The sequence below is a fragment of the Scyliorhinus torazame genome, chromosome 10 (genome assembly GCF_047496885.1).
Source record: "Scyliorhinus torazame isolate Kashiwa2021f chromosome 10, sScyTor2.1, whole genome shotgun sequence".
Taxonomy (NCBI): Eukaryota; Metazoa; Chordata; class Chondrichthyes; order Carcharhiniformes; family Scyliorhinidae; genus Scyliorhinus; species Scyliorhinus torazame.
Window position 1 is genome coordinate 188,199,939 of NC_092716.1, and position 27,597 is coordinate 188,227,535.

Below are 27,597 nucleotides of genomic sequence, written 5' to 3' on the forward strand. Positions count from 1 at the left end.
AAGGCTGCCAAAATGCCATAATCAGGAGTTGGATGGTGGGATGAAATAAAGGAAAAATGAAGAAGGACTTGAAATGAAATTAAAATTAAAATCGCTTATTGTCACAAGTCGGCTTCAAATAAAGTTACTGTGAAATGCCCCTAGTCGCCACATTCCTGCGCCTGTTTGGGGAGGCTGGTACAGGAATTGAACCGTGCTGCTGGCCTGCCTTGGTCTGCTTTAAAAGCCAGCGATTTAGCCCAGTGTGCTAAACCAGCCCCTGTATTTCAAAAAACACTTTTCATAGCCATCTGATCTCTCAAAGCTCTTTATAGCCAATTAAGTATTTTGAAGTGTAATTCCTGCTGTAAATGTAAAAAATCAAAGAGATAGGGAGAGGCCAAGGCCATGGAGAGATATTTTTTCATTGTGATATGAAAGGTGATGTTAAGGATGTAATTTATTGCATAGCTGGTACCTTCAATACAACTGAATGACGAGCGAGGCCATTTCAGAGGGCAGTTAAGAATCAACCACATTGCTATGGGTCTAGAGTCACATGTAGGCCAGAATGGATAAAGACACAGATTTACTTCTCCAATGAACCAGATGGGCTTTTATGAAAATCCGATAAGTTCATGGTCACTGTTACTGATATTAGCGTTTTATTGCAGATTTCATTTAATTAATTTGGAAACAGGAAGTGGTGAGGCATTTCGGAAATTGAAAGCAACGCGAGTGAAGAGACAATGGGCAGTCTGCAAACAGCGTGAGTTAGAGACAGTCGTTAGGTTGAAGACAGTGCGAGTGGAGAGCAGGCGCAATCTGAAAACAGCACAAGTGGAGAGACAATCAGCTATTTGAAAACTGCCCGAGTGGAGGGGCAGTCGAAAGTCTGAATACAGCGTGAGTGAAGAGACAGGCGAGAGATTTAAGTCAGCGCAAGTGGGGGGACAGACTGCAGCCTGAAAACAACGAGCGTAGAAACATTCGGCAGTCTTTTAAAAAAATGTTAAGTACCAATTCGTTTTTTTCAATTGGGGGCAATTTAGTGTGGCCAATCCTATTCCCCTGCACATCTTTGGGTTGTGGGGGTGAGACCCACGCAGACACGGGGAGAATGTGCAAACTCCACACGGACAGGGCTGGGATCAAACCCGGGTGCTAACCACCGTGCCACCTCCGACATTTGGCATTCTAAAACAGCGCGACTGAAGCGAAGAGACTCAGAGATTGAAGACAGGGTGAGTGGAGGGGCAGCCATGAGATTGAAAACAGTGAGAGAGGAGAGGCAGGTGGGAAATGGCAAACAGTGCAAGAGGAGAGGCAGTCGGGAGAGTGAAAACAAGGTAAGTGGACAGGCAGTCAGGAGATTGACAACATGAGTGGAGAGGGAGTTGGGAGATTGAAAACAAGACAATTGGAGAGGCAGTATTGAAAACGGAACTCAGGGCAGTGGTTAGCACTGCTGCCTCACGGTGCCGAGGTCCCAGGTTCGATCCCGGCCCCGGGTCACTGTGTGGAGTTTGCACATTGTCCCTGTGTTTGCGTGGGTTTCGCCCCCACAACCCAAAGATGTGCAGGGTAGGTCGATTGGCCACACTAAATTGCCACTTAATTGGAAAAAATGAATTGGGTACTCTAAATTTATTTTTAAAAAGAAAACAGAGAACTTGGGGAGGCAATTGAGAGATTGAAAATGAAGCAAGTGGAGAGGCAATCAGGAGTCTGAAAACAGCGCGAGTGAAGGAGCAGTCGTGAGATTGAAGAGTACATGAGTGGAGAGATAGTCGGCAATCTGAAAACAGCATAGATGGAGATACAGTCGGGAGATTGAAAGCTGCACAAGTGGAGAAACAGTTGGCAGTCTGAAAATAGAGTAAGGGAGCTACAGTCAGCAGTCTGAACATAGCGCGAGTGGAGATAGAAACAGGAGGGAGATTGAAAATAACGAGTTATTTTGGGCTTTGTGTGGGCGGGTAAAACCCCGCGAGTGAAGAAAGTGTTGCTGGAACGCAGTCGGGGGGGGGGGTTGGCGCTGCCGAACTTTTGTAATTACTACTGGGCGGCTAATATAGCCATGATTAGGAAGTGGGTAGTGGGGGAGGGGTCGGTGTGGGAGCGAATGGAGGCGGCGTCAGGTAAAGATACAAGTTTGGGAGCATGGATAACGGCACCTCTTCCGTTCTTGCCGGCCCGATACTCTTCAAGTCCGGTAGTGGTGGCGGTTCTGAGAATCTGGGGGCAGTGGAGGAGATATAAGAGAGTGGAGGGAGCATCGGTTTGGACTCCGATTTATAATATCCCGCAGTTTGTACCGGGTAGGCTGGATGGTGGGTTCCGGAGATGGCAAAGGGCAGGAATTAGGAGGATGGGGGATCTATTTATAGATGGGAGCTTCCCCAGCTTGAAAGTCTTGGAGGATAAATTTGAATTGCCAGCAGGGAATGGGTTTAGGTATCTGCAGGTACAAGACTTATTCAGAAGGCAGGTTCTGGCCTTCCCACTGATGCTGCTACGGGGGATACAGAGTAGCCACCAGTACATGGGTGGGAGAGGGGAAGGTATCAGATATCTACCAGGAACTTTTGGAATTGGAGGAAACTCCGGTGGAGGAGCTTAAGGGCAAGTGGGAAGATGAGCTAGGGGGAGAGATAGAGGCGGGTCTATGGGCAGATGCCATAAACAGGGTTAACACATCCTCATCATATGCCAGGCTTAGCCTGATACAGTTCAAGGTAGTCCACCGGGCACACATGACGGTGTCCCGGATGAGCAAGTTTTTCGGGGTAGAGGACAGGTGTGCGAGGTGCGTGGGTAGCCCAGCAAATCATGTCCACATGTTTTGGGCATGCCCGAATCTTAGAGGGTTTTGACAGGGTTTCGCTAAGGCCATGTCCACGGTACTCAAAACACGGGTGGTGCCGAGTCCAGAGGTGGCAATCTTTGGCGTGTCGGAAGAGCCGGGAGTCCAGGGGGCGAAAGAGGCCTTTGCCTGCCTGGTTGCCCGGAGACGGATCTTGTTAATGTGGAGGGACTCGAAGCCCCCGAGTGTAGAGACCTGGGTTAGTGACATGGCTGAGTTTCCCAGTCTCGAGAAAATAAAGTTTGCCTTGGGAGGGTCAATGTTAGGGTTCATCCGGAGGTGGCAGCCGTTCGTCGACTTTCTCGGGGAAAATTAAAATGTCAGCAGTAGCAGAATTCCAAAGGGAGGAGGGTGTTGGAGGGCCGGACTGTTGTTTTATGGTTGGGGTGTGTGAAGATTGTGATGGGGTGGAAATGTTTATTGTACCATGTTTATGTCGCTGTTATTATTATAAAAATTGCAAATACCCCAACAAAAATATTTTTTAAAAAAGAACATAACGAGAGAGGAGGGTCAATCGAGAGATTGAAAACAGTGCGATTAGAGAGGCAGTCGGAAAAATGAAAATGAGAGTGGAAAGGGAAGTCAGGAGATTGACAACAGCGCAAGCGGAGAGGAAGACGGGAGATTGAAAACAAGGCGATTGCAGAGGCGGTATTGAAAACAGTGCACATGGAGATACAGTCGCCAGCCTGAAAACAGCATGAGTGGAGAAACAGTCGGGAGATTGAAGGTAGCACAAGTGGAGGAACAGTCGTCAGTCTGAAAACAGGGCGAGGAATAGTCTGTCGGCAGACTGAAAACAGTGTGGGTGTAGAGGCAGTCAGGAGATTGAAAACAGTGTGGGTGTAGAGGCAGTCAGGAGATTGAAAACAGTGTGGGTGTAGAGGCAGTCAGGAGATTGAAAACAGTGTGGGTGTAGAGGCAGTCAGGAGATTGAAAGCAGTGTGGGTGTAGAGGCAGTCAGGAGATTGAAAACAACGTGGGTGTAGAGGCAGTCAGGAGGTTGAAAACAGCGAGAGAGGAGAGACAGTCGGAAGACTGAAACAGCATGCATGTAGAGGCAGTCGGGAGATTGAAAACAGCGCGAGTGGAGAGACAGTGGGGAATCTGAAAACAGTGTGACACTTAGGTGAATAATAATAATAATCGTTTATTGTCACAAGTAGGCTTCAATGAAGTTACTGTGAAAAGCCCCTAGTCGCCACATTCTGGTGCCTGTTCAGGGAGGCCAGTACGGGAATTAAACCCGTCTGCTGGAGTTGTTCTGCATTGCAAGCCAGCTATTTAGCCCACTGTGCTAAACCATGAATGAAAACAGCAGGAGAAGAGAGGCAGTTGAGAGATCGAAATCAGTGTGAGTGGAGAGAAAGTTTTCAGTCTGAAAACAGCGCGGGTAGAGGGACAACCAGGGGATCGAAGACAGCACGAGAGGGAAAATAGTTGCCAATCTGAAACAGGGCAAAGGATAGTCTGTCGGCAGACTGAAAACAGCAAGAGGGAGAGTCAGTCGAGATCGATACCTGGAACAAGCCTTATAAAGATAGGTTGGACAGAACTTCCGTTGGCGGCTATGAAGCAGTAGGTCGCACATTTGGTGGATCCCGCTCTGGTCGGAACTTTGGAACTTTTCTCCTGATTTTCTGGCGGATCTGAAGTGGAAAATTGATGTTGGACGCAATTGTGAAGAGGAATCCTACATCAGTGCATGGAGAAGCGGACCAAGAGTGCTCGCAAAGGAAGAAATAGGCGAATGGAGAAGGCTTGGGCTGAGGCTGCAACGGGAGAAAGCATGGCGGAGAACCGGAGTTCTGCCTTGACGACCCAGCGGTCGACGGGGCAGCTGATGCAGTTTATACAGGAGGGCTTCGCCAAGCAGAAACAGGAATGCTTGGACCCGATTAAGGAGTCGATTGCGCGACTGAAACTCAGACTGGATGCTCAAGATCGGGCAATCCAGAAAGTGGAGCAGGCACTGACTGAGCAGGAGGAGCACCTAGCTGCAGTGGAGTTGGAGGTGGGAATGTTGAGAGACCAACAGAAAAGGCTCCAGGAGAAGGTGGAGGATCTAGAGAACAGGTCCCGCCGGCAGAACCTGAGAATCGTGGGTCTCCTGGAAGGATCCGAAGGAACGGATGCAGGGGCATATATAGCGGCTATGTTTGAGAAGCTAATGAGGGAGGGGACGTTCACCCGACCCTTGGAGGTGGACAGGGCCACAAAGCGCTAGCAAGGAAGCCGTGTGTGGGTGATCCCCCGAGAGCAATGGTGGTGAGATTCCACAGGTACCTGGACATGGAGTGCATTCTACGGTGGGCCAGGCAGACGTAGAGCTGCAAATGGAAGAACAGTGTCCTGCATATATATCAGGATCTGAGCGCGGACGTGGCCAGGAGAAGAGCAGGGTTTCACCAGATAACACCTACCCTTTTTAAGAAGAAGGTAAAGTTTGGAATACTGTACCTGGCCCGTCTTTGGGTTACGCACGAAGAGCAACATTTCTATTTCGAGTCGCTCAAGGAAGCGATGGACTTCGTGAGAAGGAAAGGGCTGGTATCGGACTGAGGGGTTTGGACTGAACTTCGCTGCAGTGCTTATGTGCTTTTTTTTTTGTTCTGTTCGCTGCAATTATTATTTTTTTTAAAAGAAAGGTTTTTGTCTTTGGATGTTACTTGTAATGCCTTTTTTATTGAGCTGGGGTCTGCAGATGAGCTGCTTAAGTTAAAATTTGCATTTGCACTGATGGGGGATGGAGGTGTGAATGTTAGATGTTTGATCTTCTTTTTGATTTTCTTTGCATGTTTCTTTAGGGCAATTGGGTTGGGATTGTTTACATTTGCATATGTGTGTCCGAGCGGGGGGGAGGGGACAATAGGTGTGAAAATGTCTGGCGCCATGGGTGGGGTCCACCAAGCTAGCTGGGCGGGCTAGCTCACAGAAGCATAGTGGGGGGTGAGCAGATGGTATGCTTGTTGGAGGGGGCTGTGTATATAGTGCTGTTACTAGAGGGGAAAGGGGGGGGGGGAAATGTTCTGCTGAAGGGGGAGGGACTTTTGCTGTGGGACAATAGGGAGGTCGGGGACGGAGGCTGCCTGTGGGCGGGCCTGCGGATGCGTGGGGCGCGGGCTGGAGACTTCCCCAAGAAAGGGGATGGCTGATTGACGGAGGGGGGTGGTGTAAGAAGCCCCCCATCCAGACTGATCACATGGAATCTAAGAGGGCTAAATGGGCCGGTTAATAGGGCACGCGTGTTCGTGCATTTGAGGGGACTGAAGGCAGATGTGGCAATGTTGCAGGAGACGCACCTCAGAGTAACTGATCAGATTAGATTGAGGAAGGGATGGGTCGGACAGGTTTTTCACTCGGGGCTGGACTCTAAGACTAGAGGGGTCGCGATCCTGATTAATAAGCGAGTGTCATTTGAAGCAAGAAGCATAGTTGCGGACGTGGGGGGTTGGTCAGTGGAAAGCTGGAGGGGCTGCCGGTGGTACTCGTGAATGTGTACGCACCGAATTGGGATTATGTGGAGTTCATAAGGAGGATGTTGGGGAAGATTCCGGACCTGAATTCGCATAAGCTGGTTATGGGGGGGGGACTTCACAGTCATTAACCCAGGGCTCGACCGATCTATCTCAAGGACAGGTAGGGTGCCAGCAATGGCAAAAGGAGCTAAAGGGGTTTGTGGAGCAGATGGGGGGGGGGGGGCGGGGGGGTGGACCCATGGAGATTTGGGTGGCCGAGAGTGAAGGAGTTTTCCTTCTACTCGCACGTGTACTCCCAGATTGACTTTTTTATCCTGAACAGGGCTTTACTGATGGGGGTAGTGGACACTGAGTACTCAGCGATCACGATCTTGGATCATGCCCAGCACTTGGTTGACCTACAAGTGAGCAAGGAGAGTAGCCAGCGCCCGCACTGGAGGCTGGACTTGGAACTTTTAGCTGATGAGGAGGTGTGTGGGCAGCTGATGAAATGTATCCAGAACTATTTGGAAGTCAACGACACGGGGGAAGTTTTGGCTGCGGTGGTCTGGGAGGTGCTGAAGGTGGTGGTTAGAGGGGAGCTGATCTTGATAAGGGCCCACAGGGAGAAGACAGACAGAGCAGAGATGGACCGACTGATAAGGGAAATACTACAGGTTGACAGGAGGTATGCAGAGACCCTAGTGGCAGTACTTCTGAGGGAACGACGGAGGCTACAGGCGGAGTTTGGCTTGTTAACTACAGGGAAGGTGGTAGAGCAGCTGAGGAAGGCAAGGGGGACGATCTATGAATATGGGGAGAAGGCCAGTAGAATGCTTGCTCAGCAGCTCAGAAAGCGGGAGGCGGCCAGGGAGATTGGGAAAGTAAGGGACAGAGATGAAATGAAATGAAATGAAAATCACTTATTGTCACCAGTAGGCTTCAATGAAGTTACTGTGAAAAGCCCCTAGTCACCACATTCCGGCGCCTGTTCGGGGAGGCTGGTACAGGAATTGCTGGCCTGCCTTGGTCTGCTTTAAAAGCCAGCGATTTAGCCCATTGTGCTAAACCAGCCCCTTATGGGAGTTAGTCGGGAGTTACCGTAGTTATGGGAACCTAGTCGGAGATTCAGCTGGGGTCAATAAGGCGTTCGAGGAATTCTACAGCAGGCTGTATGAAACGGAACCCCCAGCTGGGCTGGAGGGGATGAGGCAATTCTTAGAGGGGCCGAAGTTCCCAAAGGTTGATGAAGACTTGGTAGAAGGGCTGGGGGCCCCAATTGGGTTGGAAGAGATAGAGGATGGGCTGAAGGCCATGCAGTCGGGTAAAGCCCCGGGACCGGATGGGTATCCCGTGGAGTTTTACAAAAAGTTCTCTGGGATGCTTGGATTGCTGTTGATGAGGACATTTAATGAGGCAAGGGAGAGAGGGGCGTTGCCCCCAATGATGTCACAGGCCACTATCTCATTGATCCTGAAGTGGGATAAGGACCCGGAGTTATGCGGGTCCTACAGACCAATCTCCCAACTAAATGTAGACTCCAAATTATTCTCTAAGATCTTGTCCTCAAGAATTGAGGACTGCGTCCCAGTCATGATTGGGGAGGAGCGGACGGGATTTGTTAAGGGGAGGCAGTTGGCAGCCAACGTAAGAAGGCTGTTGAATGTTATCATGACGCCCCCAGAGGGTAGGGACGTAGAGGTAGTGGTCGCAATGGACGCAGAGAAGGCATTTGACCGGGTGGAATGGGAGTATCTGTGGGAGGTATTGGTGCGGTTTGGATTTGGACGGAGCTTCATTGACTGGGTCAGGCTGCTGTACCAGGCGCCCATGGCGAGTGTTCGGACGAACAGGCTGACATCGGGCTATTTTAGGCTGCACCGGGGGACAAGGCAGGGATGCCCCCTCTCCCCGCTGTTGTTCACACTGGCCATAGAGCCGCTGGCAATTGCGTCTGGGTAGGGGTGGAACACAGGGTGTAAGGGTACCCGGGTGATCTGCTCTTATATGTGTCGGACCCATTTGAAGGGAGGCAAGAAATTATGGGGATTCTGGGGGATTTTGGCCAGTTTTCGGGTTATAAATTGAACATGGGGAAAAGCGAGATGTTCGCAATCCAGGCAAGAGGGCAGGAGAGGTGATTGGGGGAGCTGCCGTTTAGAGTGGTAGGGGGAAGCTTTCGGTACCTAGGCATCCAGGTGGCGCGGGAATGGGAACGGCTGCACAAGCTTAATCCGGCCCGACTAGTAGACCAAATGAAGGAGGATTTGCGGAGGTGGGACATGTTCCCGTTGTCACTGGCTGGGAGTGTACAGACTGTGAAAATGAAAGTACTCCCGAGATTCCTATTCATGTTTCAATGTCTCCCCATCTTTATTCCTCGGTCCTTTTTTCAACGGGTCAACAAAATGATCTTGGGCTTTGTATGGGCGGGTAAGACCCCGGGAGTTAAAAAGGATATGTTGGAGCACAGCTTGGGGGAGGGCGGGCTGGCACTCCCGAACTTTAGTAATTATTACTGGGCGGCGAATATGGCCATGATTAGGAAGTGGATGGTGCGGGGTGGAGGGGGGGAGGGGGGGGTGGTTGGTGTGGGAGCGAGTAGAGGGTAAGGGTACTAGTATGGGAGCGTTGGTAACAGCGCCTCTGCCGTTCCCGCCGGCACGCTACTCCACCAGCCCCGTGGTGGTCCCGGCCCTGAGAGTCTGGGGGCAATGGAGGAGACATGTGGGATCAGAAGGAGCATCGGTCTGGTCCACAATTTGCAATAATCACCGGTTTGCCCCGGGGAGGTTAGGTGGAGGGTTCCGGAGGTGGCAGAGAGCAGGGAACTCAAGGATGGGTGATATGTTCATAGAGGGGAGCTTTCCCAGCCTGAGAGAGTTGGAGGAGAAATTTGAATTGGTGGGAGGGAATGAATTTAGGTACCTGCAGGCGCAAGACTTCTTACGCAGGCAGGTCTCAACCATCCCGCTCCTACCACCAAGGGGGATACATGATTGGGTAGTTTCCAGCGTGTGGATGGAAGAAGGGAGGGTTTCGGACATTTATAAGGAGCTTATGGGGTCAGAGGAAACACAGACCAAGGAGCTGAAACACAAATGGGAAGAGGAGTTAGGTGGAGAGATAGAGGACAGTCTCTGGGCGAATGCGTTGAGCAGAGTCAACGCGTCCACAACATGTGCCAGGCTCAGCCTGATACAGTTTAAGGTCGTTCACAGAGCCCACATGACAGTGGCCCAAATGAGCAGGTTCTTTGGGGTGGAAGATAGGTGCACAAGGTGTGTGGGAGGACCAGCAAACCATGTTCATATGTTCTGGGCATGTACAAAGCTGAGGGGATTTTGGCAGGGGTTTGCGGATGTCATGTCCGAAGTGTTGAAAACAAGGGTGGCACTGAGTCCAGAGGTGGCGATTTTCAGAGTGTCTGAAGACCCGGGAATCCAGGAGGAGAAAGAGGCAGACGTTCTGCCCTTTGCTTCCCTGGTAGCCCGGAGATGGATATTATTGGCTTGGAGGGACTCAAAGCCCCCAAAGTCGGAGACCTGGCTAACTGACATGGATAGCTTTCTCTGTCTGGAGAAAATCAAGTTCACCTTGAGAGTGTCATATGAGAGCACCTTTAAGAAATGGGTGTTTACTACTGCAGTGATGTCAGAGAGTGGATGGAGATGGGCTGTCTGTTAGCTTTTTACTTTTGTTTTAGGCTGCTGCAGGGTGTGTTTTAGTTTCGTTTTTGAGAGCTGGATAGCCGCAGTCACGGCCAGAAGGTGTATGAATCTCTGCAATCTAAAGACTGTAAATCTATCCTGGTGATTTAAAACTAATAACAGGAGTGACTTTAACCTGATGTGCTTCTGGTAAAAGGTATTTTAAGTTGTATGGATGTCAAAAGGAAAGCTTAAAGGATTACTTAGTGTTGTATTCTTTGGGGATTGTATTTGAATTAATGGTTGCTAAGATGTTCACTGTATGTTTTAAAAAGGTTAACTTGAGTTCATAGAATAAGCATTGTTTTGCTTTTAAAAAATACTTTTCCATTTCTGCTGTACCACACCTGTAGAGTGGGCCGTGTACTCCCCACACCACAATCTAGTAAAAGTTGTGGGTCAGGTGAACTCCATGATACACGTTGGGGTTCTCTAAATCCTGGCCCATAACAAGATTAGGTCAATGTTAGGGTACGTCCGGAGGTGGCAGCCGTTTGTCGACTTCTTTAGGGAATATTAACCGTCAGTAGAAGGAGGGGGGGGGGGGGGCGTGGGGGTAGTTTAATGTAGAGTAGGAGGCTAGAAAAGGTGGGATCTGTGAGAGATGAAGATGGCTTTTGCACTATGTTTATATTTGTATGTACACTGTGTCTTCTGTTACTGTTATAAAACCATAAATACCTCAATAAAAAGTTAGGTTGGACAGGCTGAGCCTGTTTCTCTGTAATTTAGAAGAGTGGGTTGGGGGATCTAGTTGAAGTATATGAGATCCTGAGTGGTCTTGACAGGGTGGACATGGAATGTATGTTTCCTCTTGTGCGGGAGTCCAGAACTAAGGGCCATTGCGTGAAATTAGGGCTTTACTTTATAGGACAGAGAAGAGGAGAAATGTCTCAGAGGGCTCTGCATCTTTGGAGCTCTCTGTCTCAGAAGGCAATGGAAGCCAGGTCACTGAATATTTTTAAGGTAGAGGTAGATAGGTTCTTGTTTGATAAGGGAATCAAAGGTTATTGGGATGGATGGGTATGTAGAACCTGAAACGGAAATAGATCTGCTATGACCTTGTTGAATACAGAGCAGGCTCGAGAGGCCAAATGGGCTACTTCTCTTAGTGTGTATGTTTGTAAGTTGAACCTTCAGCCTTTGCTCAGTGTATATGTACCCCAACATAATGTTGCATTAGCAGTCTTCAATGTATTGCAACAAGGGGCTTCTGGTGGCGGCCTTGGAGTGAGCGGTTGCACATTTGTTAGCTCCCACTCAAGGTGGATTTTTTCAGTCCTTTCCCCATTTGAAGGGTGGAAGTTTGGATGGAGGAAGGTGGAGGAGTGACAGGAGAAAGTGTGACTCCTCTGATGTGGCTGGTGGATGGATCCATGGACTAGGAGTGGATCGGGAAGAAGGGAGCTGGTGGAGCAGGAGAATCTTTGTGCGCCACAGGTAAAGATGGCGGAGGGCAAAGGGCCTGTTCTGCCCGCCAAGTGGTCGACAGAACAGCTGGTGGACTTCTTAAATGTGAAGTACAGCCAGCAGAGAAGGGAAGCCCTGGAGGACCTAGCCAAGGTGGTAGAGCCAGGCTTGATCGTATGGAGCAGAGGCTGGAGTCCCAGGGCCAGATAATCCAGAAAGTGGAGGAGACAGTGGGGGAGCACAAGGAGCAGCTCACCTCGTTGGTGGCCGAGGTGGAGGTGATGTGGGAGACCCAATAGAGGCTGAAGGAGAAGGTGGAGCATCTGGAGAATCACGGCAGAAGGCAAAACTTGCGGATCGTGGGGATGCCCGAAGGCATTGAAGGCGCAGAGGCTAGCATGCATGTGGCCAAGATGCTGGAAGAGCTGATGGGGGAGGGGGCCTTTGACCAGCCTCTGGAGGCTGACCGAGCGCACAGGGTGCTGATGAGGAAGCCACAGGTGGGTGAACCGCCAAGAGCGATGGTGGTGCAGTTGCACTGCTTCTTGGGCAAAGAGACGATTCTTCGGTGGGCAAGGCAGGCGAGGAAGTTGCACCAGGGAGGGGAATGAGTTGAGGGTGTACCAGGATCTGGGCGCTGAGCTAGCAAAGAGGAGGGCCAGTTTTAACTGGGTCAAGGCTGCTCTCTTCAAAAAGGGGTGAAGTTTGGAGTGCTGTACCCGGCCCGCCTCTGGGTGACTTTCCAGAACCGGGAATACAATTTTGGTACGCCAAAGGAGGCAATGGAATTTTTGAGAGACAATAGACTGGCAGGAGAAGGAAGACTTTGAACTTTTGAGGCGGTGTGAGGAGGTGTTTCCTGTTGGTGATTGTTGGAGAGTTTTTTTTTCTTCGACTGAGAAGTACTATTGGGCTTGGTGGCGGGTGCTTGGGGTGTATCAAGGGTGAGTGCACCTTTTCCTTTGTTTCTTTGTTTTCTGAGGGAGTGTGGATGGGGGAGGGGAGTCGCGGGGGAAGGAGGTTGGGTCGCCTTGGGCGGGGGCTGCCGTGACAGCTGGGCGAGCTAGTTAATGGGAGCACAGTGGGGGGTTGTCAGGTGGTTGGTGTTGGGGAGGGGGGTGGGGCTGTTGTTTGGTTTGGGGGAGGTGCTGACAAAGGTGCGGTCCTGGTGGTGCAGTTGGAAAAGGAGTGATGACAGTGGACATCCGAGGGTGGACAGGGAGGGTCGCGTGACACGACGAGTGGCTGTCCCAAAATTGAATATGGTTGATCAGCAGGGGAGAGGCGTGGGGAGCCCCCCAACCAGGCTGATCATATGGAACGTGAGGGGGCTGAATGGGCCGGTCAAACGGTCATGTGTGTTCGCGCACCCGAGGAGTCTGAAGGCAGATGTGGCTTTTCTACAAGAGACGCATCATTTAAAGATGGGGATCCAACATGGCTGAGGAAAGGATGGGGTGGGCAGGCGTTCCATTCGGGACTGGACATGAAGACGAGGGGAGGTGGCGGTGCTGATAAACAAGCGGGTGGCATTCGAGGTGGGGAACATAGTGGCAAATTCCCCCCTGCGCATGCGCCAACTCGCGCCGGCTGGCGGAGGCCCTTCGCCGCCGGTTGGCGTGGCGCCAAGCCCCTTCCGTGCCGGCGCGGCGCAAACAACTCCACTGCCAGCCTAGCCCCTGAAGGTGCAGAGGATTCCGCACCTTCGGGGCGGCCCGATGCCGGAGTGGTTCACACCACTCCTTCCCGCCGGAGTTGCCCACCCCGCCGGTTTCCGAAGAATCCCGCCCTATCCTTAGTTTGCAGAAAAAGATCCTTATACAGCTCCTTGTTTTGCCTGCAGCTGTCCAGCTCTCAAAACAAAACTTAAACACACCCTGTAGCAAACAGCCTAAAATAAAAGTAAAGCTGACAGACAGCTCAGCTCCACCCACACTCTGACATCACTGATGAGCACCCATTTCTTAAAGGTACATCCACTACAGATATCTTTATAAACACCCATTTCTTAAAGGTAGTCTCACATGACAAGGGAGTAGAGGGGTGGGGGGTGGTGTCTGAAGTTTACAAGGAGCTGATGGATTGGGAGGGAGCCCCGATAGGAGATGTTAAATGGAAGTGTCAGGAAGAGTGTCGGGGGGGGGGGGTGATAGGTGGAGGCCGGGACGTGGGAGGAGGCCCTGCGGAGGGTGAATGCGCCCTCATCGTATATAAGATAGTCTTATCCAGTTTAAAGTGGTCCACAGGGCACATATGATGGCTACACGGATGAGAAGGTTCTTTGAGGGAGTAGAGGGCAGGTGTGGATGGTGCACGGGGTGGCCCGCGAACCACATGTTTTGGGCATGTTCAAAGCCGAAGTGGTTCTGGCAGGGGTTTGCGAACGTCATGTCAGGTGCTGGGGGTGAAGGTGGCCCCGAGTCCAGAGGTAGCGATATGCGGAGTGTCGGAAGACCCGGGAGTCCAGTGGGCGAGAGAGTCTGTTGGTCTGGCTTGGCCTTTGCCGCCCTGATAGCCCAGAGACGAATTTTGCTTGGTGGAGGGATTCGGAGCCACAGAAAGTGGGAGTGTGGGTGAGTGACCTGGCAGGATTCCTGAGGCTGGAGAAGGTCAAGTTCGGCCCAAGGAGGTCGGTCGATCGTTTCGCCCTGAGGTGGAAGCCGTTTATTGAATTCTTTAAGGAGGATTGAGGTGTCAGCACAGGGGAAAGGGGAGGGTGGAAAATAAGGGGGTTAAAATGGGGTAGGCAGGAAGGGAAGAGAGGAAGGGCAGGGGGTGCTGGCTAGTTATTATGCTGTATAATTTTGCTTTTGCTCTTATTTGTTTTGTTTGTTATTTGTTTATATAAATGTCTGAATAAAATATCTAACAATTCCATTTTCCATGTGGCATGTAGTGCTTGCCACCTTGGAGAAAACTTACCTTCTGACGCAATAAACTGCAGCCACGAGGCCCACGAGCAGAACGATCACCACTACACCCAATACTGCAAGTTCACAAAGAGACGAGTATTAATCACACAATAAATAAGATGATTTCAGCTAATTAACTCGAAAATAAAACAAACGTCCAGTTATAGGACTTCAGTTTCATTGAGAGACTAGTGTGTCTCGATTATTGAACTTAGAGTGATTAAGTTTAAGGGGCGATTTCATAGAGATGTTCCAAATTACAATGGAGTAAATAAAAATAAACCATTTCCATTAGTCCATTTTGAAAGATGCTTTTTATACATCTAATCTTTCAGATTTTAGTTAGTTTAGTAACCCTCATGGGACCAGGAAGTGACCCAATTGATCTCCTGTGAGGCCATCAGCTCATAGAAATCATCTCATGAAAGCCGGCCCTGATTGGTCCGAACCATCATGTGGGCCCCAATGCCAGAGAACACAGCAGAGTAAGGTAATTCCTCGGGATCATTAATTATTATGGAAATTGTATTCTGAATCTGGCAACCATACTGGCGCCTCTGCATGCGCTCCTAAAGAAGCACCAAAAATGGGCATGTAAGGCGTCACAAGAGGAGGCATTTGCTAGAGTAAAGTGCCAGCTGTTTTCCTCCAGGCTACTGACCCACTATGACCTGCCAAAACCACTGATCCTCATGTGGGACACCTCCCGTTATGGCATTGGAGCAGTGTTGGCCCACCGGTGGGACGATGGGACAGAGTGGCGAGGGAGAGAGCAGTGATAACCTACTCATCAAGTACCTTGGCTGATGCAGAGCGCCTTTATACTCAAATTGAAAAGGAAGGACTGGCCATGATCTTTGCGGTTAAAAAGTTTCACCAAGAGGTCTATAGATGTTATCTTGCAATAATCATGGATCATAAGCCCTTACCCAACTTTTTCAAAGAAGATAAAATTATATCACCAATAGCTTTGGGCAGGATTCTGTGATGGACGTTGCTGTTGGCAACGTACAAATAGCAGATTGCACATGTGGATGCCCTTAGCCGACTTCCGTTGTCTATGCCATCTCCCCCAACCCCGCTAGTAGCGGACAAAGTTGCGTTGGTACTAAACTTCATGGAAACGTTACCTGTCACGGCCTCATAAATTTGTGCATGGATCTACATTGACAAAACTGCGCCACATCATCCTACATGGTGGACTACAGGGGAAACTTCCAGAAGAACTGTGAGCATTTGCAACTAAGTAACAGGAGTTTAGTGTAGAGAATGGCATCCTCCTGTGGGGAGTCTGCATGGTTGTACCAAGGCAAGGCCGAAATTCTTTTTTACAGGACTGCCACAGTGGACATCCGTGATTTCCAAAATGAAAATGCTCGTCAGGAGATACATGTAGTAGCCAGGGCTCAATGGTGATGCTGTAAGGGGTAATGTGGTTGAAGGAATGTAAATGTAGTAAATGGGTTTTTATAAATTAGTGTTTTTTTAAAATTAAGTCTGCAGCAGACACTTAGAACTTTATTTTATCTAATTTCAGCATGGGTCCTGAGGTCTGCCCATGATGGATACCGACTTTATTGGTATGGTAGGTGTTAGCACAATGGTTGGTGGGTTGGGGGTTTGGATTTGCATGAGTTAACACTAAATAGTCCGCTACGCACGTTCCAGGGTCGGCCAGCTTGACTCCAAGGAGCCCTGCCACCCTGGAATGGAAATCTGATGTTCGGTCGGGCATTCTTAGAAGTTGGGTTGGCGGTGGGGGAATTCTCCAGACTCTGGGTACCCGATGCACGGATGAAAATTTAGGTCCTTTCATGTCCCCCGAGATCCATCAACGTAATCAAGATTACAGGTCAGTGGAAAATATAGTGAGCATAAGCAGGAAACATTTTCAGAGCTGCTCGAACTTGTTATCATAAGTTTGCTGGATGTATGATGGAAACCTCTGTCCCTGTATATAAACAAGCTTTCTATTGAAGTAATGGTGACAGAGCAGGAACAATGCCAAGGAGATTCACCGTAAAACTGGTGTGAAGATATGGCATTATCTCTGCGTGGTACATCTCAAATACATGAAAATGTCAGTTTGTAGCACTTCTGAGTTAGAAGTTTGTGGATTTAAGTCCCACGTTAAGCCTTGAATCTAACACTCAAATGTAACACTAGGGGAGTACTGTAGATTCTATCTTTCAAACAGAAGAGTCTCTGAAGCTTAGATATTAAGGATTGTGTGGAACATTTTGAAGACGAACAAGAGGGTTATCTCAGCATCTTGACCAAGATTCCCCCCCCTGTCCAATCTCACCAACACCCCACCCTAGCCAGGTTATCATCTATTTCCTGCCCAGGGGATATCACAATTTGCTGACATAACAACAATCACCGTTAATCATTCCTTGCACAATGCAGCTGCAAAGTTGGCCAATGAAACAAATGGGTAAACCCTGTTTCTCGGCTGCAAGCGTCAATTTATTTAATTTTCCTGAACCTTCCTCATCTGGAAGCAGGATTCATTGTGTCACGTCCTGCACAACACCTCAGAACAGTTGACCCTTCTCCTTACCTCTTGCAATCATCAGGTTTTTAAACTCAATGCTTGTTGTCACCCAATCACCAATGTTTGATTTACCTTGCTGTATCTTCTTTTGATGGTGCTCTAGGTATAGAGCCATAGAAGCTACACTAGTATCAGTGGGCATTTACCCTCCCAGTCAAGTTTCTCAATCTAAAAAGGTGGAGATGGAAGTCATTGTTTTATACATAAATAAGGAATAAGCAACGACAGATGGAATCCGCAATGAATGGATAACAGTTTTGCTGCTGCCGCTGAACGAGAGAGGAAAATTGGCTAAGATTCTCTTCTTCCTCAAAAGGTTCCTTTGGTATACCATTCCTGACAGGGCAGGATCTGGTTTGATTTAACACTTAAAGGTCACCTCCTCAAACATTTCAGCACTCGGATGTTTGGCTTAGCTTTTATAATAGAAATAAATTATGTCCTAGAATCTCACCCCAGTAGACGACGCCATTGCTGGTCAGTTTGGGGTCTTCCCCTATCGCTGATGTATTGAGAAATTCTGAGGAGGAGGTTGAACCAGCAGCTGTGCTGATCGAGTTTGACAAAAAGGAATTTGTTTCCCGAGATACATCGGTTGTTTTGGCTTCTGGTACGGGCATAGTTTCAGAGCTGGATTCTGTCGCCATGTTCGTGTTAATGGAACCCAGGTCGATTAATGATGTTTCTGTTGGATTCATGACAGCAGTTGTGGTCTGCTTGATGAGCGGCTCACAAGTATTCGTCTTGTGGGCATCTGAAGAAAGGACAAAAGTGAAGTTAGACATTAAATAAAGATTGCACAGCTACTCCTGATTGGTGAAGAACCAACTGCCAAGAGGAACATAGGAACAGGAGAAGACCAATCAACTCCTTGAACCTGTTGTACCATTTAAATAGATTATGACTGATTTGTGGCTTAAGTCTATTTACACACCAATGTTCTGCAACCCTTGATAACCGTAGAAACCAAAAAATAATCAATCTCAGTTTTGTAATTTCCAATTGACCTTGGCATCCATTGGGGAGGCGAAAGTCCCAGATTTCTACTTTCCTTTTGTGTGAAAAAGTGCTTGCAGACAACACCACTGAATAACCTGGCTTTATTTTAAGGTTGTGCCCCCTTGTTCTGGGCTCTCCAACAGAGGGAATAGTTTCTCTCTATCGACTCTACTCTGTTATCAGTTTAAACACCTCAATTAGATCACCCCTTAATTTTATAAACCCAAAGGAACACACGCCTAGTTTATGCAGACCTGTCTTTCTAATTTAAGGCCTTCAATTTAGTATCATCCTGGTAAACCTATGCGGTACTCACCCAGGCCAATATCCTTCTTCAAGTGTGATGCCCAGAACTGAGCACAATATTTGTTGGGCAGTTTTGTTGAAATTGAATGAAAATAATTGAACCAAACCAGGAAACATAGGGGAGGCACGGTGGCGCAGTGGTTAGCAGTGCTGCCTACAGCGCTGAGGACCCGGGTTTGATCCCGGCCCTGGGTCACTGTCCATGTGGTGTTTGCACATTCTCCACGTGTCTGCGTGGGTTTCACCCCCACAACCCAAAGATGTGCAGGTTAGGTGGATTGGCCACACTAAATTGCCCCTTAATTGGAAAAAAATCTTGGATACTCTAAATTTATTTAAAAGAACGGGGAACATAGGACCAGGAAAAGGTCCTTCAAGCATCACATTTACGCTGTACAATTTAGTGAATAATGGCATTGCTAGTATTTTAATCCCAAAACACAGTCCTTTTTCCATATGAGCTTCAGTCGATGACACCCTTCTAGATTAGCAGACTATGCGTTCAACATAGAAATATGGAGAATTTATGGCACACATGGAGGTCACTCAGCCTATTCAATCTGTGCAGGTAGGAAATGTGTTACCAGCCTAATCCACTTTCCTGTTCCTGATCTGTAACCCTGTGGGTTACAGTATTTCAAGCACATAACCAATTATATTTTTTAATGTAATGAGGGTTTCAGCATTTGCAACCCTTTCAGACAGTGAGCTCGTAACCCCTGTCAAAATTCTTCCTCAATTCCCTTCGAACCAGGGTCTGCTTTAGCACAGTGGGCTAAATAGATGGCTTGCAAAGCAGAACAATGCCAGCAGCACGGGTTCAATTCCCATACCGGCCTCCCCGAACAGGCGCCGGAATGTGGCGACTAGGGGCTTTTCACAGTAACTTCATTGAAGCCTACATATTTAAAAAAATAAATTTAGAGTACCCAATTCATTTTTGTCAATTAAGGGGCAATTTAGCATGTTCAATCCACCTACCTTGTACATCTTTAGGTTGTGGGGGCGAAACCCACGCAAACACGGGGAGAATGTGCAAACTCCACACGGATAGTGACCCAGAGCCGGGATCGAACCTGGGACCTCGGCGCCGTGAGACTGCAGTGCTACCACTGCACCACCGTGCCGCCCCATTTGAAGCCTACTTATTGTTAAGTAATGGGTTAAGAGGTATTGCAATTAGTTGTCTCGTTCATGTTAAGTATCTATTAATTGACACTGATATGTAAAGGGGCTTCAGGTGGCCTCTGTCAGGTGATGTGTAGTTAGAGTTTTGTGCAAAGTCTGTTGGAATGAAATAAATTTGTCTTGGTGAAAAAGGAACAGAACTGTAAACTCTTCATATCACAGCAACTAAAACGTCTAACATTTGGCAGCAGAGAATGGTTGCTGTGTAAATGTGAAGGGTTGAAAGATACAACTTTTCCAGATCAAACCAAGGAGTGTGTGAGAAAAGAAAAAAAAAGGGAGATATGGCTGAACCGAGGATAAAGATGGCTGGATATGACTATCCTCCCTTATTTTCTGAAAGGGAATCGTATGACCAATGGAGAAGTGCAGTAGTTATGTAGACTAAGGTAACTGCTTTGGGAAAGAGAAAACAAGGTATGGCATTGGCTCTTTCTCTACCATATGGCAGTAAAATCCGAAACAAAGTGCTTTCTGAGCTGGAATTGGAAGAGTTCGACTCAGAAGAAGGTCTGGAGACTTTATTACATTATATGGATAAGATTTATAAGAAAGATGACTTGTTAAGTGCGTATGAAGCATGGTCGGATTTTGATAAGTTCTGGAAAATGGAGGATACCTCCATGGAAGACTAAAAATGGAATTTGGCAGACTATATAAAAGGCTGCAGAAACACAACCTGGAATTTCCACAGTCTGTGTTGGCCTTTAAATTACTTGACTGTGCTAGAGTGAGCAACATGGATAGGCTCCTGGTTTTGACAGGAGTTCAGTTTACTGATAAGGATACCTTATTCGAACAGATGACAAAAGCTTTACAAAAGTTTCTGGGGGAAACATTTGATTCCGATGGCTCTGATGACCCAAATAGGTCAGCCTGCAATAAGGCAGAATATGGAAGATACGCTACTAAAAGGATGGCAAAATCGTATGGCTACGAACAGGGCTCAATACTATAGAAGGAGACCGAGACAAGGAAATTATGAAGACAGAAACCCAGTTAGAACCTACAATAGGAAGATGAACCCCAGAAATGCATGGGGCATGATAAGTCGATGTTTTCGATGTGACTCTCAATACCATTATGCTTTCAACTGTCCAACTCGTTATGATAGAGTGTTTGAAGCGACACATGACACGGAAGAGTCAGAAGAGGAAAAGTTTAGCGATCAGAAAGAAGGCATTGTCCTATTGACAAGCAGTTTTACGCCGGTAATGAGGGTGTTGATTGCAGAATCCTTCAACTGTGTTGTATTGGACAGTGGCTGCACATCTACTGTGTGTGGAATTGACTGGTTAAAATGTTATCTGGACTCTTTGAATGCTGAAAATCGTAACAAGGTTAAGGAATTTGAAAGTTCCACAAGTTTCAGGTTTGGGGATGATAATACACTGAAGTCGCTGAAAAGAGTGGTGATCCCTTGCAAGATCTGGGATAAAGCAAATAATATATTTATTTTGCATTTTGTAGATTTAGCAACCAGATTTAGTCAATCAACGATTGTACGAAGTAAAGAAAAGAGAGTAATTCTGTATCAAATCGTGGAAAAATGGATAGGGACAGGAATGGGTCCACCGGCAAAATTTCATACGTACAATGGGGGAGTATTTGCTAATGATGAATTTAGGGGTATGTGTGAAAACGTGAATATCAGAGTTATGGGGGCTATAGTCCTTATCAATTAGTGTTTGGTAGAAATCCTAAAATTCCGTCCATTTTGGATGACCAACCTCCAGCTTGAGAGGGGACTACAATTAGCTCTGGTTTCGCTGAACATTTAAATGCATTACAAAACAGTAGAAAAGCTTTTTTGGAAGCAGAAGTCTCTGAAAGAATTCGCAGAGCTTTAAGACAAAACGTACAGCCATCAGATGCTGTTTTTCAGCAAGGAGGCATGGTATACAATAAGAGAGACAATTCTAATGAATGGAAAGGCCCAGGGAAGATCATAGGCATAGCTAACAAAACAATTATTTTGCAACGTGGTAATCAAACTGTTAGGGTACATTCATCAAGGATAATGGGTACAGATTACAAATTTTCAAATTTAGACAGAGCAGACAGACAAGACGAGGAACCAGAGTCATCTGGTACGCATGTGTTACAGAACTATGAGGACTAGTTAACTGATATAGACAGGGTTTCCGTAGAGGAACACAACACTTCTGAGGAATTAGAACAGGCCATTTTTCCAAAAGGGCAACTGCCAAAAGTTGGTTCAAAAGTGACATACTTGCCTGAAGGGTCTAGTCAATGGAAGGATGCAACTGTTATTAGTAGAGCAGGGAAGGCCACTGGAAAGTATAAACATTGGTTGAATGTACAGCATTCAGGGGAAGGAGTCATGACAATGGATTGGGAAAACGAAGTTCAAAAATGGAGGGCACAGAAACGCAGTGCCAGTTCAGATAGTACATCGGATAGTGAACAGGTCCGCAGGAAAAGGTCGAGAACTATTGAAAGGACATCCCACAGCAGAAGGGAAAGATCGAGCAGCAGCAGTACAGAACGAGATACCAGGCGGGAGAGGGGACGTAGTTTATCAAGATCTCGGAACATGAGTAAGACTACGAATACTAATAGGAGTAGAAGCCCACATGCACGTGAGATTTTGGTGGCTTCAAATCAATTAGATGAAAAAGTTATCAAAGATGCTAAACAGCAAGAATTGCATAGTTGGAGTGAATTTGGGGTATACACGGATGTACCGGATAGGGGACAAAGAGCTCTATCCCACAGATGGATTTGCATGGAAAAGGTTCTTCCGGATGGAACTTATAAGGCAAAGGCCAGGCTTGTGGCAAGGGGATTTGAAGAAAACTTAGACGATCAGGATTTAAGGGTAGATTCATCTACAGCAGGAAAGGTGATTTTAAAGATCTTCTTGGCTCTATTAGCCACAAAGGTATGGGAATCCAAGTCTATAGATATAAAAGCTGCCTTTTTGCAGGGACATCAGCTCCAGAGAGACATTTTTCTCTGTCCTCCTAAAGAAGCAGCTAACACAGAAGGGGTACTCTGGAAGTTGAACAAATGTGTATATGGATTAAATGATGCATCTAGAGTCTGGTATTTTTCGGTAAGGGCAGTTTTGTTAAAGTTAGACTGTTGCCAGTTGAAAGCAGATCCTGCAATGTTTTACTGGCACTATAAAGGAAATCTTTCTGGCATCTTTATGATGCATGTCGATGATTTTTTGTGGGGTGGGACTAGTGATTTGAAGCTATTGTAATCTCTGGTTTGAGGAAAGAATTCAGGGTTGGAAATCAGGCTTCCGGTGAATTTAAATATATTGGACTGGAAATTGGACAGACTAAGTTAGGGGCAACTTTACGTCAGCAATCTTATTTGGAAAGAATCAGCCCAATAGCAATTAGTCGTGGCCGAGTTTCACAAAAAGACGCAATGGTTTCAAAGATAGAAAAAGAGCAACTGCGAAGTTTAATTGGACAACTGAACTGGTTAGGTAGACAGACTAGACCGGACGTGAGTTTTGATGTCTTAGAGTTGAGTACAAAAATGAATGATCCCAAAGTGGAAGACATATTAAGAGCAAATAAAGCGTTGGCCAAACTAAAAATGCAGGAGTGTGTTTTGAAGTTCCTGGTTTTAGGTGACCTTAGGCACTTGAAACTCATAGTTTATAGTGATGTGTCCGATGCAAATTTATGTGATGGGGTTTCAAGCGCAGGAGGTTTTATAATTTCCCTTTTGGGGAACAATGGTAAATGTTGTCCGCTTGTGTGGGAAACAAAGAAAATAAGGAGAGTGGTAAAAAGCACTTTGGCTGCTGAGACATTAAGCCTTGTAGAGGCGGTGGATATGGCCTTTTATATAAGTCACATATTGACTGAAATTTTGGGATTAGGGGATTTGGGTAATATACCTATTTACTGCCACATTGACAATAAATCCCTGTGGGAAAATGTGCACTCTACAAAAAGTGTCAATGGAAAGAGGTTACGGATAGACATCGCAAGTTTGAAGCAGATGTTGGACAGAGGGGAAATAACAAAAATTAAATGGGTCAACAGTAGCTATCAACTGTCAGACTGTTTTACGAAAAGAGGGGTGAGTTCACAGAAACTTTTGGATATTGCTAATGAAGGGCGTTTGTTTCTGTGACTGTTTTTTTTTTCCTTTCTCGTCCAAACAAAAAAAAACTGAAAGAAAAGGGGGGGAAATCATGTGTGTTTTTGAGTTTCTTGAAATTTTGTTTTCACCTAATTATTATTTTTTTCTCCAAGGAAGGGGAGACTGTTAAGTAATGGGTTAAGAGACATTGCAATTAGTTGTCTCATTTATGTTAAGTATCCATTAATTGACACTGATCTGTAAAGGGGCTTCAGGTGGCCTCTGTCAGGTGATGTGTAGTTTAGAGTTTTGTGCAAAGTCTGTTGGAATGAAATAAATGTGTTGGTGAAAAAGGAACAGAACTTCAGACTCTTCATATCACAGCAACTGAAACGTCTAATACTTATGACAATAAGCAATTATTATTATTAATCCTTTCACCAATTAGTTTAAATCCATGATACTAACCTCTCTGCTGTTGGTCCTTTGAATCCACTTATCTAGGCCCTTATAATTTTAAACACCTCAATTAAATCTCCCCTCAGCCTTTTCTATTCCAAAGAGAGTAACACCAGCCTTTCCAACCTTCCCTGATAGTTAAATTGTCCAGTTTTGGCAACATCCATATAAATCTCCTCTGCACCCTCACTAATGTAATTGCCTCTTCATCATCATCTAATCATCTTTAGTGTCACAAGTAGGCTTACATTAACACTGCAATGAAGTTACTGTGAAAATCCCCTAGTCGTCACATTCCGCACCTGTTCGGGTACACAGAGGGAGAATTCAGAATGTTCAATTCACCTAACAAGCACATCTTTCGGGACTTGTGGGTGGAAACCGGAGCGCCCGGAGGAAACCCACGCAGACACGGGCAGAACATGCAGACTCCGCACAGACAGTGACCCAAGTCGGGAGTCGAACCCAGGTTTCTGGTGCTGTGAAGCAACAGTGCTAACCACTGCGCTACCAAGGCCTCCTGTCTGTGCAGCCAGAAGTATCTAAAGCTGGTGGCATTTGTCTGTACACTCGCTAAGGGAGCACTATACAGTAGTTTCACCCAGGAGTGAACCCTGGCCCAAACCCAAACCATTCCGACTTTGTCAAACGTCTTTTCTATGTCCAGGGAGATGATCACTTTTGGTTTTCTCTCCCCAGGTGGGGTCATTATCACGTTCAGCAGGGGCCTGATGTCCACTGTTAGCTGCCTACCCTTGACAAAGCCCGTCTGGTCTTCCACGGCTACCTCTGGCATGCAACTCTCCAGCCACCTCGCCAGGGCCTTCGGCAGGATCTTTGCATCAGCGTTTAGGTAGTGAGATGGGTCTGTAGGACCCCCCACTCCGTCGGGCCTTTGTTCTTTTTGGGTATCAGTGATAGTGAGGCTTGGGCCAGTGTTGTGGCAGGGTACCCCTTGCTAACCAGTCTGCAAACACCTCCCGCAGGTGCGGGGCAGTAAAATGTTTGTAGAAGTCCACCGGGAATCCATCTGGCCCCGACGACTTCCCCGCCTGCATGGCATTGATGTTCTCCATGACTTCCCTCAGGTGAGCCAGTAGGTGGCTGGCTTTGTCTCCATGCTCATAAAAGTTCCCCTGCGTCTGGTGGAGCTGCTGCACTGCTTTCCCGGTGGAGAGCAGGTCAAAGTCCACTACAAAGAGGTTGATCCTACAGTAGACCCTGAGGACCTGGGAGCAGGAGAAGTCCTTCTCCCTTGGGTGCGTGAACCTCCAGGCGTCCGCTGCCCCCATCTGCTCCATGAAGGCATTCAGCTCTCTCGCCATACTTGTTAGTTTCCCCGATTTGGGGCTGAATCTGTTTGTCCGTGGGTCTTGTACGCAGTTAAAGTCTCACCCTGTGATGAGTCGCTGTGTATCTATGTCAGGGATTTCTACCATGGTTTTTTTCATGAATTTTGCATCATCCCAGTTGGGAGCATACACGTTTACAAGGACCACTGGTGCCCCTTCCAGGACACCATTAACCATGGCATACCGTCCCCCTGGGTCCGTGACTGTCTTTGTCGCCGTGAAGTCTGTCCTCTTGTTTAGTAGTATGGCTAACCCCCTCGCTCTCATCCCATAACACGTTTGGTATGTCTAACCCACCGAGTTCTCTCTTACCCGCAGTCGGTCCTTCTCCCTCAGGTGTGTCTCCTGGAGGAGGATAACATCAGCCCTCACCCTTTTCAGTTGGGTGAAGACTCTGGATCTTTCCAATGCGCCGTTCAGTCCCCTGACGTTCCAGGCGACTATTCTGATTGGTGATTTCTGCCCCCCTCCTGCAGGTTAAACCATGCTTACCTTGTGGCTGCGCCCCTGTGCTCCAGGGGGCATCCAAGATGACTGCCAATGCCATTTACTCCATGTGGATGTGCTCTGCAATCCGGGGTTTCCTTTGTTTGGGGATCCTCCAAGATGGTCATTCTTGGCATTGTTGTTTTCGTACCTTCATGTACAACCTGTCGTAGCCAGCCCCTGCCCTGTATCTGCACGTTATCGCTCTCATCTCCTTCCTGGGACTCAAAAGTTAGGTTGAAAGTGAGACAGTTCAATCCTGTGCCATTTGTCCTGATATGCAGACATGCAGATAATGATATACAGCCAGGCAGCAAATGAACACAGAGAACAGGACATGACCAATGAGCAGGCAGGACACTCAGTGGTATCTCACTATAAAAGCCATGAGGCACTCACACTCTGCCTCTTTCCACTGATGAACATCTACAGAGTGAGTCAGGGTGTATATACAGTATCACACCTCCAGCACGTGGCTAAGAGCTAGTCTGGTCCAGTCAGTCAGAGTAACCACACTTAGGTTAGCAGAGAGTGGAACTCATAGAGAACTGTGCTACTGGTTCAATAAATCAGATTGAACTAACTTCAAGGTCTGGAGTATCTTTTGGTCAAAGCTGCATCCAGTTGCAGTCTGTGTTATCCCAGAGTACATAACACATCATGGTACCAGGAGACTGCTTAATCTAGGTGGTTTACCTCAGTCCGTTCCTTGTTGACCAGCGAATGTATCCCGGCACCATGAGAAGATTCAGGCTCCTCACCAGCTCAGGACCTCCGGCAATCTCAGTGCCAACTGGCGGATATTCAAGCAAAAGTTTCTGCTGTACATCGAGGCTTCAGACCACGTGGGTGCGTCTGATGCAAGGAAGATCGCGCTTCTCCTCTCAACAGTGGGTGATCAAGCCATCAAACTCTTCAACTCTTTTCACTTCACTGAAGGCCAGGACAAGACAAAGTTTCAGACCATCCTGGACAAGTTTGACAGTCACTGTGAAGTGGACACCAATGAAATCTTCGAGCGCTACATGACAGCGTCTACAAGGTAAAGATTAATCTTTCAACTCCTTATCAACTAACCTCCGCCTGCTAGTGCTGTCCTGCAACTTTGGTGATATTGCTGACTCCATGATCAGAGACCAAATCATTTTTGGAGTTCACTCTGATCCTCTGAGAGAGCAGCTACTGAAAATCAAGCATATTGCCCTGCCAGTCACGATTGAAACATGCACAGTGCATGAGCACGCCACAAATCGCTATGCCCAGTACAAATTGGCTGAAAATCAAAAACTTGCCTCCCACGAGGCAGAGAGTGTGCAGGCCATCTCCCGGAAGCAGCACCTCAGCATTGATGGAAGCGGCCATTTTGCGCACTTTTCCCGGGGCCCCACGCATGCGCGATGCGAACGGGCTAACAAAGCGGCCGACACCCGCAGTGCACATGTGCGGCGAAGCGCGGAGTGTCAGGACGCCGATGTCATGACGTGCTTGAACTGCGGCAATGCCTACATAAAGAAACACTGCCCTGCAAGAGGCAGGGGATGTTTAAACTGCGGGATGCCTGGACACTATGCAGCCTTGTACAGGTCTGCACCACCAGTCAGGGGCCAGCGCTCCCAATTCCGACGACGGCGCGTTCAGAGTGTGCAAGAACGATTACAGGATTCTGATCCTGGCAGCACAACGGATCCAGAGGAAGAATGCCTGGACTCCGCCTACTGTGTGGGCATCATTACCAAATGTGAATATGCCACATCCAACTCATCACAAAATCAATCCAACCTCGCTGTGGATTCTGCGGACGAATGGCGTGGGGTAATGCAGGTCAACCACTGCTCCAT

At 47.7% G+C, this 27,597-nt stretch overlaps 1 protein-coding gene across 1 annotated transcript in view; it reads right to left on the reverse strand.

The window, feature by feature from the left end:
* The window catches only part of LOC140384444 (lymphatic vessel endothelial hyaluronic acid receptor 1-like), a 106,919-nt gene that overhangs the window by 7,730 nt on the left and 71,592 nt on the right, over window positions 1-27,597 (reverse strand). The window contains exons 4-5 of the mRNA XM_072466157.1: window positions 17,350-17,649; window positions 14,349-14,412 (exon numbers count right to left, since the gene is read on the reverse strand). Of these exons, the coding sequence (XP_072322258.1) occupies window positions 14,349-14,412; window positions 17,350-17,649 (364 nt within the window). The remainder of the gene's footprint in view (window positions 1-14,348; window positions 14,413-17,349; window positions 17,650-27,597) is intronic.